Below are 16,127 nucleotides of genomic sequence, written 5' to 3'. Positions count from 1 at the left end.
CACTGTGGGTGCTGTGGGGGTCTCTACCTCCCATCCCCTCCCTCCCTCCCTGCCCCCCCGCAGTGCCACCCAGACCCAGAGTCTCTGGGGAGCCAGGGAGTGGGAGCGCAGCCCCTGCGGACGGTCCGTCTTCCTCCACGCCAGCTCGGCTGGCACAGCAGGGCTCTTCAGCTGCTCTCTGTGCATGCCCTCCCCCGGGTGTCGGCCGGGGACAGCCGGACAGGGTGGCCAGGCCCCATGGGGCGCCTCACCATTCCAGGTGAAGGGGAGGCAGGTGTCTTGGGTCCAGACCAGACTCCTGGGCTTTTAGGAAGGGAAAAGGAGCTGGAAGGGCAGGAGGTCAGCCTGGTGGGCAGCTTGTTCTTCAGACAGCAGTGGGCCTGGTGACAGGGTGACCCCACTGAGGAGGAGGAGCGGTGGGCCCGGCTGGGTCTGGGTGGGAAGCTAACCGGGCCTCAGGGGTCAGACCCGGCAGGGCAAGGAGCAGGTGTGGGTGTGGAGAGAGGGTCTTCAGCTTATAATGGATGCAAAGCTGCAAAATTCGGCCACCTGGCTTTCTCCTCTGCAAAATTCGGCCACCTGGCTTTCTCCTCCTGCCAAGAACAGGGGTCCCAGCCTCAGTGCCAGGGAGGGGCTGGGGCCTGCTGCCCCCTCCCTCCCCACAGTCCATGGGGCCTCAGACTAGGGGTGGCTGAAAGTGCTGAGGGTCAGGCCCCTGGCCCAGGCCAGGTTCCTAAGAGGAAAGTCGAGTGGGAGGCTGGGGGCCCGGAAAGCATGGGCGTGGCCAGTGCCCCGAGGTGGGGGAGGGCGCGGAGGAGGGGGCGGGGCCTGTCATGTGGCCCAGGAGATGGCGGCGCTGTGCTCCTTGGCCTTCATGCGGAGGGCCGCGATGCTCGAGGTCTTGCGGTCCGGCTCGCCGTTGAGCTCGTAGCCATTGAGGCCAGGGCTGAGCCCCGCCGCCCCGAACAGGCTGCCCATGTGCGTCTGGCCCACGTGGCTGCCCGCCCCGGAGACGCTCAGGAAGTCGGAGACGCCGCTGGCGCCGGAGCCAGGCGGGTGCGCGTGAGGGGACATGCAGGCGGGCACCGGGTCGCAGGGGACCACGCAGGCTGGCACCGGCGAGGCGGCCCCGTTGTTGCCAATCCAGGATGGGTTCTGAATCTGGGGAGAAGGAAGCGAGTCAGGGCACAGGCCCGCAGAGTGGGGGGTAGGGGTGCGGGGGGTGGGCGCAGGTGAAAGTCAGGGCTTTCCCAACCCCTTAAATGCCCTCCCCCACTCACAGCCCGTTTGCAGGACAGAAGCATTCGCGAGGGTTTAGCTGGGAGACTCTGAACATCTGTGCTGCCATCCAGGTACCCCTGGGAGGGTTTGGGGTCAGTGCTTTGGGGGCCCTATTCCCAGGGCCCGGCCAGCGGCAGACAGGAACTCCACTTCAAGGACTGAGCTTGAGTCCATATAAGCAGCGAGGGCCGAGGGCACCCCCGCGGGAGCCAGGCTGAGTTTCTGCTTCAACACAGCTGAAGGTTTTCTCTCTCGGTCATGGACACCCAGTGTCTGGTCTTACACACCTCCAGCTACCCCTGCCCATCATTATCCCAGGTCCCCAATAAACAGGAGCCAATTACAGCCCAGGGAGCTCTGGCTTCCGGCATCTGTGCTCTGGCTTGCTGCTTCTGGTGAGGCCAGTGGGGAGGGCAGGGGCCCTACGTTCTCCCAGCGCCAAGGCCAGTGGCTGAGGCTCCAGGGTGTGGTGCCTTGAGACCTGGGCATTACCTCAGGGTGGGACGGGCTGCTCAGGAGGTGCTGAGCCCCCTGGGGCAGAGGGAGCCAGGCCAGGGCCCCATATCAGGGCATGGACATGCGGGGCCAGCGGGGGGGTTCCGGCTGGACTGGACGTTTTATCTTTCATCTGGGCAGCTGGAGTCCTTTTCCTCCCCAGTTCCCCCCAGGGCACGTAACTGTCCTTTAAGTGTTTATGGGGAGGTAGAGTGGGATGTGGAGGGGCAGGGCGTGAGGGACCAGCTTTGAGGGGGAGATGCTATGACCTCGGTGACCCTCAGGGCTCTGCTGGCCCCCACCCAGTGTTTGCAGTGCACGCTGGAGGCATTTAGAAGCTGGGTGAGGGGGACACTGCCCCAGCATCCCGCAAGGCATTGTCCTAGCAGCGAGATCTGCTCCCCGTGTTCCTCCCTTCATAGTGGTTTGTGGGGTGGGAATCGGCCCCCCAGCCTCTCCTAGGGCCATGCCATGTGCTGTGCTCTAGATGAGCGGGATGAGCACTGGGTTGTGTTTCTGCCTCCGGCCTGGGCGCTCAGGCCAAAATATCAGGGCCAAGGAGCCAGCCCTGGAGGCCCGTCCCCTGGGGGGACAGAGGCAGGCTGGGCTCAGAGAGGGAAAGAGTGTAGAACGAGACAGGATGTGTGCATGCAGTCACCTTCACCCCCTCACCTGCCCCTCGACTCTTCCCACATGAATCCTGGGGCAGAGCTTGTCCTGGGGACCAGAGCTAGCACAGCCCTCGGACATGAGCAGGAAAGGAGGCCCAGGCAGGCCTGGGGCTGGACGGGGCTGGGCTGAAGGAGACCTGGGAGGCAGGAAACGGCACCTCTGCAGGGCAGGTTGGACTCGGCCCAACATCCACCCCTCAGGTGTCCTGGGCACCGATGTGACTCACACTCCTGGTCCCTTTGCCTGTCTCTGAGGACTCCAATGCCCTCGTTGGGGGACTGGCTGCCAGGCATCTAGGGAGGTGCTCTGGGTGGGGTGGCGGAGCTGGCAGGGGAAGCTGGGTCCCAGCTGTCCAGGCACACTAGCCTGTAGACCCACAGGACGCGTCTTCATGCCAACCTGGCCTCACAGCAACCTCACAAGAGTCAAGGCAGCTACTTTCCTCACATCCAGTTTACTGGCGAAGAAACCGAGTTGCTGACTGGAGAAAGATGGAGCACTGGGATGACTGCCTGGGTCTCGCTCAAGGAATTCCACCTTCAGACCAGCCAGTGTCCAAGTCCTCCAGGCTGCAGGACACCCCTTCCTAGGAAACCTGACTTGTGAGGGCTCCATGACCCCTGGCCTTTCCCTGCCTGGGTCCCATGAAAGTGGCAGAAGAAGCAGCAGGAAAAGCCCCAAACCAACCTTCCCTAGAGCCCAGCCACGTCGGGAACGCTTAGGCCAGACAGAAATGGCGCCCGTGTTCTAGTATCAGCGGCACACAAGCTGGAGGAGACCTGCAGGCAGCTTAGAACAATTCCTCCCTTTGCCAGGGAAGGTGCCAAGGCTGGGCCGGGACACGCAGCTCTGGTAGGAGCTTACCTGGGCATAGTTCTCAGCTCGGGTGAGGAGCGGCAGCTCGTAGGCAGTGGAGAAGTGGGTTCGAACCTGCTGCATCTGCCCGAAACGCTCCCTCTTCCTCCACTTGGCCCTCCGGTTCTGGAACCAGACCTAGAGAAGAGAGCCTTGGTCACAGGGTCGAGCCAGGCGGCAGGCCTCGCCTCGGGTGATGCATGCACACGTCCTGCCCTTGACCCCTGACCTGCCGTCGAGCAGTCAAGTCCATGGGCGACAGTGAGCATCCGCCTCAGTCTTTCTCCTCGAAAGCTCACGGCGTAGTCACTGATGCTGAATCTGGAACTTACAGCTCATAGGTGTGGCCGTGGGCCAGTAACTGCATCGTTCTAAACTTGAGAAGCTAGAGCAGGCCTCTGTCTGTCGTGCCTTTCCCTCTTTCCATGTTAGCAGTCCTCTTTGGCAGCCATCTAACCGACCCAGCGCAGCGCGGCCTGGCCTGCCGTGGACCACAGACTCCTACGGAGAACAGCTCCCTGGGCTGTTGCCCCGACTCGGAATTCCAACCTTCTGAGACCCTATTTGCAGCTCTCTGTGGTGTAGCACCTCAGGTCAGAGCCCCGCAGGTCAGAGCCTCCTGGGGGTACCAGCTTGAGCTGCATCAGGGACTGTGCTTGTAAAAAGCGGGTCCGTCTGGGACACTGGACGTGGGGACAGAGCCCATTTGGAGCCCACTTGGGGGACGAGGTGGGCGAGACAATCATGGGAGCTGGCTGTGCAGGTCCCGCTGCCCAATGGTGCTTCCCTAGTGACCGCTGCCATATCCCACTTGGATGAGCCACGGGTGCTGAGGAAGCAGGGTGGGAGGGGCTTCGGGTGGGCTGGGGGCCTTCTGGGGGTGCGTGGTGGTCTCGGGGTCAGGGGTGTGAGCCTCGTGGTGGTGGGGAAGGGGCTGGGGCCTTTATCCTCTCGCGGGAGCTTTTCCACAGGCTCAGAACAGACCTGAGCCTCGTGGGCAAGAACTGGCCTTGGCCTGCTGCCCGGGCCTGTGGCTTGGGATTGGGGGAGGGAGAGAGGTAGGACCGGCATGAGGGGAGGAGAGCTGGCCTCTGCTTCCGGGCCAGGGGGCGCTTCAGGCCTAGTGAAGGCCGACCCTGACCCTCCACCGAGAGCAGGCCCTGCCAGCTTGCTTGCTTGCACCAGCCCACGGTGCAGACAGGCACCTCAGAAAGCTCACAGCCAGCTCACAGCCAGCAGCCTTGAGGGCAGGGAGCACGGAGCAGGGACAAGGGCCTTGGCTGCAGAGACCAAGAGCAGGCCGGGGGCCTGAGAAAACTGCTGTCCTCAGGCGCATGCCACTCCATATCCACCGTGATTAGAGCTGCCGCAGAGTTCCAGAAACATCTCTGGGCTGGCAGCACCCAAGTTGGTCCGAGGCAGGCTGTGTTCCCCACAGGGGTCCTGGCACCCGGCCTGTTAGGTTTCTAGTGTGCCGGGGAATAGTGCCTGTGGGAATCCTGGCATTGACAGTGGTCTTCGTTTCTGCTTCTCAAAAATGGGACCCACGTCTGACCCCTCCTCTCGAGGGTGGAGCCTCCCCCGGCAGCAGGGGAGCTAGAATCCCTGGCTCAGACCTTTGAGGCGCCTCCGCTCTTGTTTATTTATAGCTCTGGCCTTGCTCGCTGTCTTTTGCTAGAGGAATGAGGTTAAAAAAACCCAGTGCGCCCCAAGTCACACACTCTTTCCTCCCTAGCCGCAGGTATGCACTCACGTGTGGGCACGTGCCCACACCACACACGTGCGGCCCCCCATTTCATTCAGAATCACCCGTCTCTCCCTCTGGGCTCCCGGACTCCAGGGGTTCAGGCCTGGCGCCTGACTGGGAGCGAAGGGCACATCAGGTCTCCCCTCTGTGCTGCTGAAACGGGATCCCCTTTATCAGTGGCCTGGAGTCAGGGGCTGGGGGCAGGAGAGGATGAATGAGAGGAGCTTGTTCTCATCATGTTTCACGTCCTGCAGGCTTAGCTCCGTCTCTCCACGGCTTCCTCGGCCTCCCAGGGTTTTCTGTGGGGGTGCTGGCAAGCGGGGAGCCCACTAGAGGCATCAAGATAGATGGCGTCTTTCTTTCTTTGAGGGGAGGGAGAAGGTGAGCTGCCTCCACTCCCTGGGTAAGGGGTTCCCTTGAGCCCCTGGGGACTCTGGGTCCATGTGGTGGGAACCCCCGCGGGCACTGTGAAGGTGCCAAGGGAGCTGTGCCAGTGAGAGAGGGGTAGGGGTGAGGGGAGGGGGCCAGTGACCCGGGGAGGGGCCTAGAATTGAGGCAGGGTTGAGTGGAGGGGGGGATGGAATGTGAGGGGCTGAAGCGGGGTGTGGGGGAGGAAGGGGCAGGGAGCGAGGAGCCTGAGGAGCTCCCAGTTATCAAGGGAAGGTCGATGAGCTGGCTGGGGAGAGGCTGCAGCGATAGCAGGTCTTCGGGAAGGGTGTGGAGCAGGGTCAGCTGAGTGATTTATTCGAGGGTGAGAGATACAGATTGTGGGAGGCAGCTGTGGGGTCACAGAGCTGCCCTCTTCTCCCTCCTCTTCCAACGGCCCCCTTCTGCCCCTCTCCCCCAGTCTGGCAGCATGTACAAGGCCAGGGTTCTCCTGCTGGGATCTGAGGCTGAAGCTCAGTTAACCTCACTGGTGCTCAGTCTCCTCAAGCAGAAGCTGGGGGTGGCAGGGGGATCCTCGCGGACCCCTCTGTGCTCACACCTTTGGCTCCTGAGTCCTTTCCCTCTCTAATCTCTGAGAACTCCCCCCTCGCCTCTCCCGCCCCCCCGCCCCCCAACTAAGCTTCTCCCCTCCGGGCTCTGGGCTTCAGGCTGCTCCATCCATCACGCAGCCCTAGAATGGGAGCTGGCCCTGGCCTTCCGTTGTGCATGCTGTGTCCAGGACCACCCCGCTCCCAGGCCCACCCCAGCCTGGGCCCACTCAGCACAGGCCTCTCCCCAAGGAACCAACCGTCTTGGCGGAGGCCTCACTAACCGCAGCCCATCTGGGGCCAGGGCGGGGTGGCCAGGGTGTGGAGGCCTCTGTCTTATTGTCTTCAGACACCAGCTGCGGAGATTGGAATCCCAGACAGCAGAGAGAGGCCCCTGCAGCCCCCTGGAGTGGGGCCAAACCCCAAGTTTCTTCCCAGGAAAGGTCCTCCTCAGGGGGGCCCTCGTCACCCTCGCTGTCCCCACCACCACTCTGCGCCCGGCACCTGGCTTCCCACCAGCTGAGTATGGCCCAGAACAGCACAGTCCGGGGGCTTCCAGCCCCACTTCCTATACCCCTCCGCCCCCAGGGCACTGCCAGGCTCAGGGCTCCATTCAGAGGTCTGACGCACAAGGAGATCCCACCCACCCTGCTGCTTTATACAGAGAAAAGTCTCGGAACAATCTGGCACATGTCCTGGTACAGCAAACTAGTCAAAGAAGTGGGAGTCCCAGATTCTGGTCTGCGCGCTGCCACCACCCACTCAGCGCAGATGATCCCATCCTACCTCCAGGCCTCTTCTTCCTCCTTATCAAATGAGAGGACCAGGTGATCCTCTCCAGCTCTGACACAATTCTACGATGTCTTGTCAATGCAAGACAGGGTTTCCCTTTCTGCCTTGGCTGCCAGGAAACTCATGGTTGGGGTTTGTGCTCAGTGGCAATGAAGATGCTTGACCTACACTTCTGACAGAGTTCTGTCCCGTTTCATGACGTTGTTTTTGTTCTTAGCTAAAAATGATTGATCTTTAATTAAACACTGCTTTGACACCTTTTAGGAAGTGAACACGGGTGTTTGTATATGTGCGTGTGGAGAGAGCGAGCAAAATCCTCCATTTTGGCTGTCGGGTGTTTGCAAAGTGTTAGGCCTGTCCGGTGTGGTATTCGGGCGGGTCTGGTTTTGGGAAGGGTGGCCTTCTTTCAACCCTAAGTGAATCTACTCCTGGACCCACTCGTTAGGGGATATCTACCTGTTCACATAGAACATGTGGGCTCCTCCCCAAATATTCGCCAGGCACTAGAGAGGAATAGTGGGCCGCCTGGCTTGGGGGACTCACCATTAAATGGCGTGGCCATGCAGAGTCCCTCTGCAGTTGCTAGACAGCTTCGTATTTACTAATGACAGGATCTTTCGTCATATTTGCCATTTTGGATGAAGAAGCCTCTGGATTATATTACAGGTGTCTCTGCCTTATCAAACAGAATCTGAAAACTACTTTGCTGAAGATTCTTCAGTGAACTATTGCAACAGCGAGTGCCTTGGAGAACTGCTGAGTCATGTTGGGGTCTCTCCTGGCAGGGGAAGGCCCTGACTGCTGAGCTAGCCCATGTCAGCTGAGGGGTATTTTAATTTAAAATTAAAAATTTTCTAGTGATCAAGCTTTGATCTCCCTAGCCTACTAGAGGGGGGATTCCTTGCTATTTGCCACACCATATTTGCTACTTCTAACGAGCTTTGGGACGATAGAAAAGCTGATTGAGTGTGAGTATTTTGTGTTAAGCTGAAGCTCGGGATTCAGGTGATCTGTGCATCAGGTTCTCAGGTGTCTTTGCTTCCTTCTGGGTTTTTCATGTAAGAAGGGGCATGCACCTCTCTAGAAGAGGCCATAGTCCACAAATACTCATTTTTTGCCTTTGTTGCTCTGAGTCTGATCTTCTCTACTGGGTAGGAATACAGTGATAGACAGACAGTTCCTGCCCACCAGGAATTCACAGTCCAGTGGGATGAAATAAACAAAAAAGTGTAAGCCAGTTGCAATTTCCTCAAAGATAAAAATAAGAAAAATGTGCTAGAAGGTCATTTCAGTTGGTTGTGTTGACTTGTGTTGGGTTGTGCTCAGCTGTGCTGCAATGATTCTGTTGAACTGTGACCCACTGATTCCAGTTGGGTTGTTTTGGGTTCTGTCTTGGGTCGGGTGGTGGTGGAGGGGTTTGAGCTGTGTTGGATGCTGTTGTGTTGGGTTGTGTAGATTTCTGTTGGGTTGTGTGTTCGGTAGTTGGGTGATGGTTATGGGGCTGCTGCTTCAGCTATGGTGGTCAGGAAGACTTCTCAGAGGAGGTACATTGAGATGGGACCTGAATGAAGGAGGAAGAGGCAGCCATCTTGGACAGAAAAAAACCTGGACTGTTTTCTGATTCTACCCATTCAGCTCTGTGGTATCTTCACTTTATCTAAGAGAAGCACCTTCTAGAGTAGAAGCCAAGCCAAGCACCCTTCTATTTCATAGAAGGACCTAGAAATACAACTGGCATGTCACTCTACTAGGGGACTCTCTTCCTTTCACTCTCTCCCAAGCAGATTTGCCCTGGCCAGAGTGGACATGTGAGACCGGGCTACAGGACCCTCTCAGACTTTCACTGGACTGACGTGAAGAAAGCTCTGGTGTGCGGGAGGACAGCTGGGCGCTCCCAGCTCTGGTCAGAGCCCAAGGCCAGGCCCTACCCGCTCAGCCCCCGTCTCAGGCAGCCCCCACTGACCTGCACACGGGCCTCAGTGAGGTCCGTCCTCATGGCCAGCTGCTCCCGTGCGTACACATCCGGATAGTGGGTCTTCTGGAAGACCTTCTCCAGCTCCTCCAGCTGGTAACTGGTGAAGGTGGTGCGGTTCCGTCGCTTCTTGCCCTTGTTGCTCTCTGAGTCGGCCTTCTCCAGTGGGCTAGGGAGGTCAGCGCTGGCCCGGTCTTGGGGCCCCTTCACCCCAGCCTCCTTCACACTGAGGTAGCTGCTCTCCATTCCCACGGTGTCAGAGTCGGGCGGTAACTCCGGCTCACCCAGGGAGCTCTCTTTGGCTGAGAGGGGAGGAAATAGGTCAGAAACCCATGACTGAATCAAGCAAGAGAGGAGGGGGGCAACGGGAGCACCCCTGCCTCTGTCCTCTCAGAGGTGCCCTGGGTGTAAGGTCAGAGAGCTGGGTTCTAATCCTGCTGTGCCGTCTCACCATTCCTCCTCCGCATCCCCCAACCCCCTTTGGTAGCCTCAACTGTGCAGCTGGATTTCTAGGGTTTGTTTTGATTTAGTTTTGTCTGTCCCTTTGCTTTGCTTCTCCACGTAAGTGAAATCATCACTATGTCTTTGTCCTTCTGACTTATTTTGCTTAGCATAATCTCCGGTTCCATCCGTGTTATTAAAAATGGCAATATTTTCTTTTTTATGGCTGCGTAGTACTCCATCATGTATATACACCACCTCTTCTTTCACTCCTCTGTGGTTGGGCACTAGGTGGCTTCCATGCCTCGGCTGCTGTGCACAGTGCTATGAAGGGCATCAGCGTGCATACACCCTCCCCGTGAGTGTTCTTCAAATAAAAGCCTAGAAGTGGAATCGCTAGGTCATGTGGTAGCATTTCAGCACCGATGTTATATTACTCTGGCTCAGCCAGTCTGACCTTTGTGACCCTTATCCTGACCCACTGACCCAGGGCTCCTCCCTCCAGAAGAACCCCCTGTGCCAGAACTTCTTGGAGTATCGAAGATTGTGGCCCAGTGCCTCAGACTCCCAGAATGGAAAGGAAAACTCATCATGTCTAGCAAGATGTGCTTGGGGTGAGGGATGAGGCCGGCCCCAAGGCAGAGTAGACTGCCCCTCCTTTCCTGGTCTGCTCCAGGGTTCAGCAGGAGGCAGAAGATGGCCCCAAGATTCCAACATGAGGGGTCACATGCCCTTGCCCTCCACAAGGGCCCCCTCCATTGTTCCAACAGAATCTTATCCCCTCGGGGCGAGGAGGGCTGTGTTTACTGGGGAAGCAGCAGGTCCCCCCCTCCCAAGATGCTGATGTGTACAGGCCACATAAACTCGTGGCCTCTGGCAGAACAGGGCTCTGCCGGCTAGACATGCTCAGAGCCGGAGCCGTCAAGTCAACCAATATAGGTCAAGGTTAAGGGGGCCCAGGCCAGGAAGACAGTGGGGTGGAGCAGCTGTCCAAGTCTGCTCAGCTCTGTGCTGGGCGACACCCTCGCCCCCGGGCAGAGGCTAGAACTGGCAGTGGAGCTGGGCACCAGGAGGGGGACCACAGGCGTGGCTGTCCAGCTGTGCACCCTGCATTACCTCTGGGCCTCAGTTTCCCCTCTCTCTAACCTGTAGGTGCTCCTGGGATAGCTATTGGAAGTACAGGGGCCCCCAAGGAGAGCACTCGGCACAGGGGGGCCGTGTGAGCTTGTGCCCACACGATCAGTCCCGTGGGCATTGGGAGAGGCCTCCAGGCGGGTGGGCTGTGCTGGGGCCTGAGAGTAGGAGCGAGCCTGGGCACTGTGGGGAGGGTGAGCTGGAGTCTGGAGGTAGGTGTGAGCCCACCGGAGCAAGCCCTTGTCTGTGACTTAGGGGAAAGGAGCAGGCACCTGATAAAACCTTCCACGTGCCTGAGCGCTGACCGTCACACACACGTGCAGTCCAGGTGCGTGCCAGCCACGCCAACCTTTGGCTTCCTCTCCTCAGTACCTGTCAGGTCTCCTGACTCCATCCAGGTGCTGCAGCTTTGCTGCCATCGCGAGGGAGCGGGGAGGATGCTGGAAGGGACATTTTGCCTCTGTCATTCCCACCTCCCTCTGCCAGCCAGAATGGGGCCAGAAGGGGGCCCGGGCAGCTTCTGGAGGCCACGCCTGAGGCCGCGGGGCTGGTGGGTGGCATCGCGGATGATGCCCGCGAGCCAGGCACACGCAGGCCGCTGCCGCCGCCTCAGTGACAGCTTGTGCAAACTGCAGCTGGCAACTGGGCCGAGAGCTTTCAACAAAGATATTTATCTTCCTGGCAGACAAATAAGTTTTATGTTTCTTTTTTTTTTTTAAGAGACAAAATCCCACCCAGCCTCACCAAAAATAAACATCTCTGTTATGCAACTTCCCGGAGACCAGACTGCGGGAGGGGGCAGCCCCTGCCTCTTCAGCCCCAAGCCTGCCCTGCAGGCGCCACCCCAGGACTCCATGGGCACTGATATTCTCTCGCACCCAGCCCAGGGGTAGGACCACCCTGCACGGTAGCAGGCACAGCGCCATGCATTGGCTGGTACCAGGCCAAACTCCCAGCTTTACCTGCAGGGAAACTGAGGCTGGAGAGGGCAGGGAATGTGGCTGACCAAGCAGAGGAGGCCCGTCAGTACTCGGGTGGAGTCTCTGCTCTCCCTGGTCTGGAGCCTCCCCTGGGGGGAGAGGCAGGGGCAGGAGGGACCCAGGGGTCTCACCGTCCTGCTGCGCTCACCCTGGGGCGGAAGGCAGGCCTCTGACGGTGAGGAAAACAGGGAGCCTCTGCCGAGAAAGGCCCCTTGAGTAGCCTCACGCTGCTGGTTCCAGGCTTGGCCTGTGGGGCGGTGGCAGGACATCTGGTCTTCAGGGGAGAAGTAAAAATCCCATTGGCCCGATTTCCTGCCCACCTGCTGAGACCAAGTGTGTTGGGGGAGGCAGCCCAGTGTGCAGAGACCACCAGACCAAGGCCTGGGAGATCGGTACTGGCCCATCTCTATCCAGCTCTGTCTGGCCGGTGTGTCAGGTGACTCCGTTCTGGTCTCACTTGTGAAGGACAGAGGCCTGCCATTCGGGGCCAGGGTGCAGAGATCAGGGCTCCACCGGTCGGGCTTCTCTCCCACCTTAGTCCACTGGGATCTTCCCCTCTGGAGCAGGGAGAAGAGGGGAGAGGATGGGGATTCATCTGGGTGCAGCAAAGCTCAGCTAACTGGACAGGCTTAGAGCTGGAGGGAATTCTGAAAACTGATGCTTCTGGCTCCTTAGGGAGAGGAAAAAACCTCCTCACCTCAGTCTCCAGTACTGGTTGGTCATCTTGCTTTAAAATTCCGAGGCTGGGTCCCTGATTTTAGACAAGAAAAATTTCCCCTAAGCAGCTCTGTGACCCGTGTAACTGGGAGTCAGAAGTGATCAGCCCAAAGATCCAGCAATCCCACACTCTGGGCACAGGCTTTCCCCTCCTCCCGCCCTGCAGCATCTCCGCAAAGTCCTGTGCACCGGGCTTGGCGACCGCGGGCTCGGGCCCCCGGGGACCGCAGGACCATCTGCCCTGAGACCCAGCCCATGTCAGTGCCTGTGGGCCTGGCTCATGGGACCCGGTTCTGAAGCATCTGGAGTCAGCTGCCGCACCTCCGGCGTCCTCCACCCCCCTGACTAGACAGTTGCAATCCCATGGCTGGTCCTGAGGTTCACAAGCCTGTGTGTGTGTATGGGGGGGTGGGGGTGGGATGGGCTCTGGTGCTGGGCCCCAGGCTGGCCTGCTAGGTGGCCCTGAAGGGCTGGGTGGAGAGCCAGCATGGTGACTAGAGGCTGGGTGCTGGCTGCACCCAGATGCCCTGCAGTGCCCTCCTCAACAAGAAAGCAAAGTAGGCACCCCACCATCTGGGCTGTTACTCTTGCCCAAAGGATACTACAGACCTCCTTGGTCGCCCCACGCCCACCCCCCCTCCAGCTATACCCCTGGAATGTTCCTTCTTTCCGGCTCGCGTCCAATATCGAATCGAGTGCCAGCCCCTCCAGGAAGCCCTCCCAGACTTCAACAACCATACCAACTCCCCCATTCTCTGCTCAGCCCTCCAATTGCTGTTTTTGAGCAGTATGTGATAAGGCCCTGCACGGTCATCTCCTCCTGTGGGATGTCAGCCCCTGAAGCTTTGGGACTTGAAGTCACTTGTCTCTTCCCAGTCCACGGGTTAGCACAGCACAGGGTTGGTGGTACACATGCAGGAAGCCACTGCTAAAGAAGAAACGATTCCTAAGAAATAAATATCACCGAGCTCTCACTCTGTTCAACGACCTTTATAGGCCTACGTGTGCCATGCCCCAGAGTATCTGCGGAAATGTTTGCTAAGTGGATGAATGAACCACTCATTCTGCAAGACAGTGAGGGGTGAGATGGACGGGACCCAGGAAGGGGCAGCAATGAAAAAAAGCTGCTTTTAATGGTTGGCGGCTGGGGCAGGAGGCAAAGATGAGACTAGGCAGACGTTGAAAGACGTCCTTGCAGGGAGCAGGAGGGAAACAGTGAAGGTCAGAGAGGCAGAGGGAGAAGCGAAAGGATGGGTTTCCAGAGGGGGGCTCTGGAACCTCAATGTCCGTGATATGCCAGGCACCAGCTCGGCACCCTCCTAGCCGTCACCCTGTGGAGGAGGGGGTGCTGAGACTCCCAGCTTGCCCAGATGCTGGACCAGTCGTCTCAGCACCAGTGGTGCTCAGTGCTGGCGAGAGTCTGAGCGGCACCAGAGCCCGGTAGGCTCAGGCAGCCAGCCGCCTGTGGGTCTGAGCTGCCTCTCCATGGGGGGAGAAAGCTCTGTCCCAGGTTGTGAGGCCCAAGACCAATCCTGATCGGCAGCTTCCTGGGGAAATGTCTTGATCTCGAAATAACCCCCAGAGCACTGGGAGGAACCCTGGCCAGAGTCTACGGCCTGGGGCTGTGATGCCATCGCAGCCCGCAAGCAAGCCACAGCCGGCATGCCCACTACTCCTGACTGTGGGAAGCATTCGGCTGCAGGTGGTGTGTGCGGTGAGGTGCCACCAAGGCCCCAGGGCCTCAGCCTGAGAAGCCACCCCCCCAACCCCTAGGATCAGGCCCCCCAGAGCTGCCTTGTCTGCTGCTGAGAAATGCAAGAAAATCCGTCCTGCATGTGCACCTATTTGTTCTGGTTCAAAACAGTGACATCCTGGGCCCTCCCCAGTGGTGCAACAGGTTAAAGCACAACACTGTGCAGCCAGTCTCCACGCCTCAGCAGGAGCTGGATCCCCACCCCGGGGGGTGGGGGGGTGGGGGGGCACATGGAGCAGCAGACCTCTCCTGACCCGCCCGCTGCTCCCCTCAGCAGTGTTCTTCTCAATTTGCCTGTTCTGCTCCCCGCTCTGTCTCTGGTGAATCCTCTCACCATCCCTGCACCTCTGGCCTGTACCCAGTGCTGTATGCACAAATAAATAAATCTTTAATCATAATAAAAAAAAAAACACCCAAAACAAAAACAGTGACATCCCTCTAAAGCTAAACTTTAAAAAAAATAGTCTTATTTTTCATTATTTTAACTTTTTTAATCTCATTTTTTTTAAATGAAAGCCTTTGACAGGTTCCCATAGACGACTGTGGGTTTTTTTTTTAATGTCTGTGATGTAAAAGAGACTTTTTTGAAAAATAGCATTGATTTTTGCAAGAAGGCATGGGTGGAGCGCTTGGGGAGAGGCGCTGGAGGCCCTGGGGTGTCTTCCTGTGAGCAAGATGCGCCCTCGGGTGAGCGGCCAGACCTGCAGGCAGGCCGGGCGTGCAGCCTATGTGGGAGGTGGCGAGGCCTGCGCAGCGCGGTCTGTGCTCAAGCTCAGGCGCGCGGGACCTGTGCGTGCGGCGGGCTGTGCTGTTGTGCGTGGGCGCGTGCAGCGGGAACGTGAGTCCGCGGACCTGCGGGGAGGGGCTGGGGGCGGGGGTGGGAGGGGCGTGTGTGTGTGTGTGTGTGTGTGTGTGTAGGTGGGGGCTGTGCACAGTCCTTGCATATGGAGTGTATATCGAAGGGGTCTGAGTAATTTTATCCTCCATGGTTTTGATTACCTCTTTTTCCTCCAAACATCTGCTTTGTGGGGGACATGCCGCTCGCTCTGTTCTCGGGTGAGCTGGCCTCACACACCCTGTGGCACAGAGCACAGCAGCGATGCAATCTCCTTAAACAAAACAGGCCAGCATGAGGCCCTTTCATGCTATTTAAAGGGCACTGACGAAACCCACTGCTGTCCAAACAGTGGACGGGTGGGGGCCGAGGGGAAAGGTCAACCATTGATGTCCCGGCCCACCTCAGCTGCCACCGGGCGTCCACAGCTCAGCTCGCCATGGCCCTCGCCGAGCGCCAGGCCCAGTAAGTGACTCCAAGGGGCAAAGAGGCCTGGGTGCACACAAGCGTGGGCCTGCCCTGGAGGCTCAGTCCTTCCACCGACCCAGGAGCGGGCAGGGGCGGGTGGAGGCGCAGGAGCGCCAGCCCACTGCCCCGGAAGGGGAGGTGCGCACCCCGCTCCCAACATGAGCGCACGCAGCTCCTAAAACACTAAGAAGCTGTCGGGACCCGAGGACCGAGCGCCGTGGGCACCCTAGACGGGACAGCACGCGGGCGTTAGGGACGCTACCAGCGTGCTCCGAACGCAGCGTGGCGGCAGAAACTGTAACAAGAAAGGCGGCAACATTTGAACAGACACTTCACCAAAGAAGCTATGCAGGTGGTGGACTGGCGTGAGAATAGGCTCTGGCGTCAAGCGTGACGGAAACCGCGTATGAAAGGTCACGGAGACTGGTCGCGCTCCTGTGGCAAGGAGACCCATATCCGGGAGCCCCCTGGGAGTCGGGGGTCCGGGAGACCTGGAGCACCCGCTGGGGTGGCTCATGGCAGCCCTGGTGTGACAGAGGAGCTCAGTCTCAAAGTGCACAGAATGTTTCAGGCTTCTTACCGTGTGACATCTGGGAGTGGAGCCCCCCATTAGGGCTCCAGGCTGGGGCATGGGGTGTCCCAAGTACAGTGGGGTCCAGGCAGGAATACTGTAAGGCTCAGAGCACCCTGCACCCCCCGCATCAACTTTGCCATTGTGATATTTTAAAGGTCAGAGAGATGTAAACTCTAGAGAATGCAAAATGATGTTTACACACATTAAAGAAAAACTGGCTAGGTGAAAAGTCAGTATATTTTCACCTGGAGATGCCACTTCCAAATGACCCTAAAGAAATAATTATGGGTCCCCTAGGAGAACTAACAGGAGAGAAAGTTCATCCTGGCGTTACATAGAAAAGCCGAAAAAGCGAAATATCCAGTAAAAAGGAGATTGCTTTAACAAAGGATGATGTCTCCATGAATGGAAGACCCTTCTTGCTCTCCTGTCTTCTG

The 16,127-nt window shown here is 58.5% G+C and overlaps 1 protein-coding gene across 1 annotated transcript in view; it reads right to left on the bottom strand.

Moving 5' to 3' along the window:
- Positions 1 to 621: 621 nt before the first annotated feature.
- ALX4 (ALX homeobox 4) overlaps positions 622 to 16,127 on the bottom strand; it is a 37,735-nt gene continuing 22,229 nt past the window's right edge. Inside the window, exons 2-4 of the mRNA XM_004682887.2 lie at positions 8,780 to 9,090; positions 3,313 to 3,441; positions 622 to 1,161 (exon numbers count right to left, since the gene is read on the bottom strand). Coding sequence (XP_004682944.1) covers positions 832 to 1,161; positions 3,313 to 3,441; positions 8,780 to 9,090 — 770 coding nt within the window. The 3' untranslated portion in view covers positions 622 to 831. The remainder of the gene's footprint in view (positions 1,162 to 3,312; positions 3,442 to 8,779; positions 9,091 to 16,127) is intronic.

Source organism: Condylura cristata, unplaced genomic scaffold, assembly GCF_000260355.1.
Source record: "Condylura cristata isolate star-nosed mole 26May11 unplaced genomic scaffold, ConCri1.0 scaffold00015, whole genome shotgun sequence".
NCBI classification, from domain to species: domain Eukaryota; kingdom Metazoa; phylum Chordata; class Mammalia; order Eulipotyphla; family Talpidae; genus Condylura; species Condylura cristata.
Note: the sequence above shows the minus strand (reverse complement) of the source record. Positions and strands in the feature narration are given on the sequence as shown.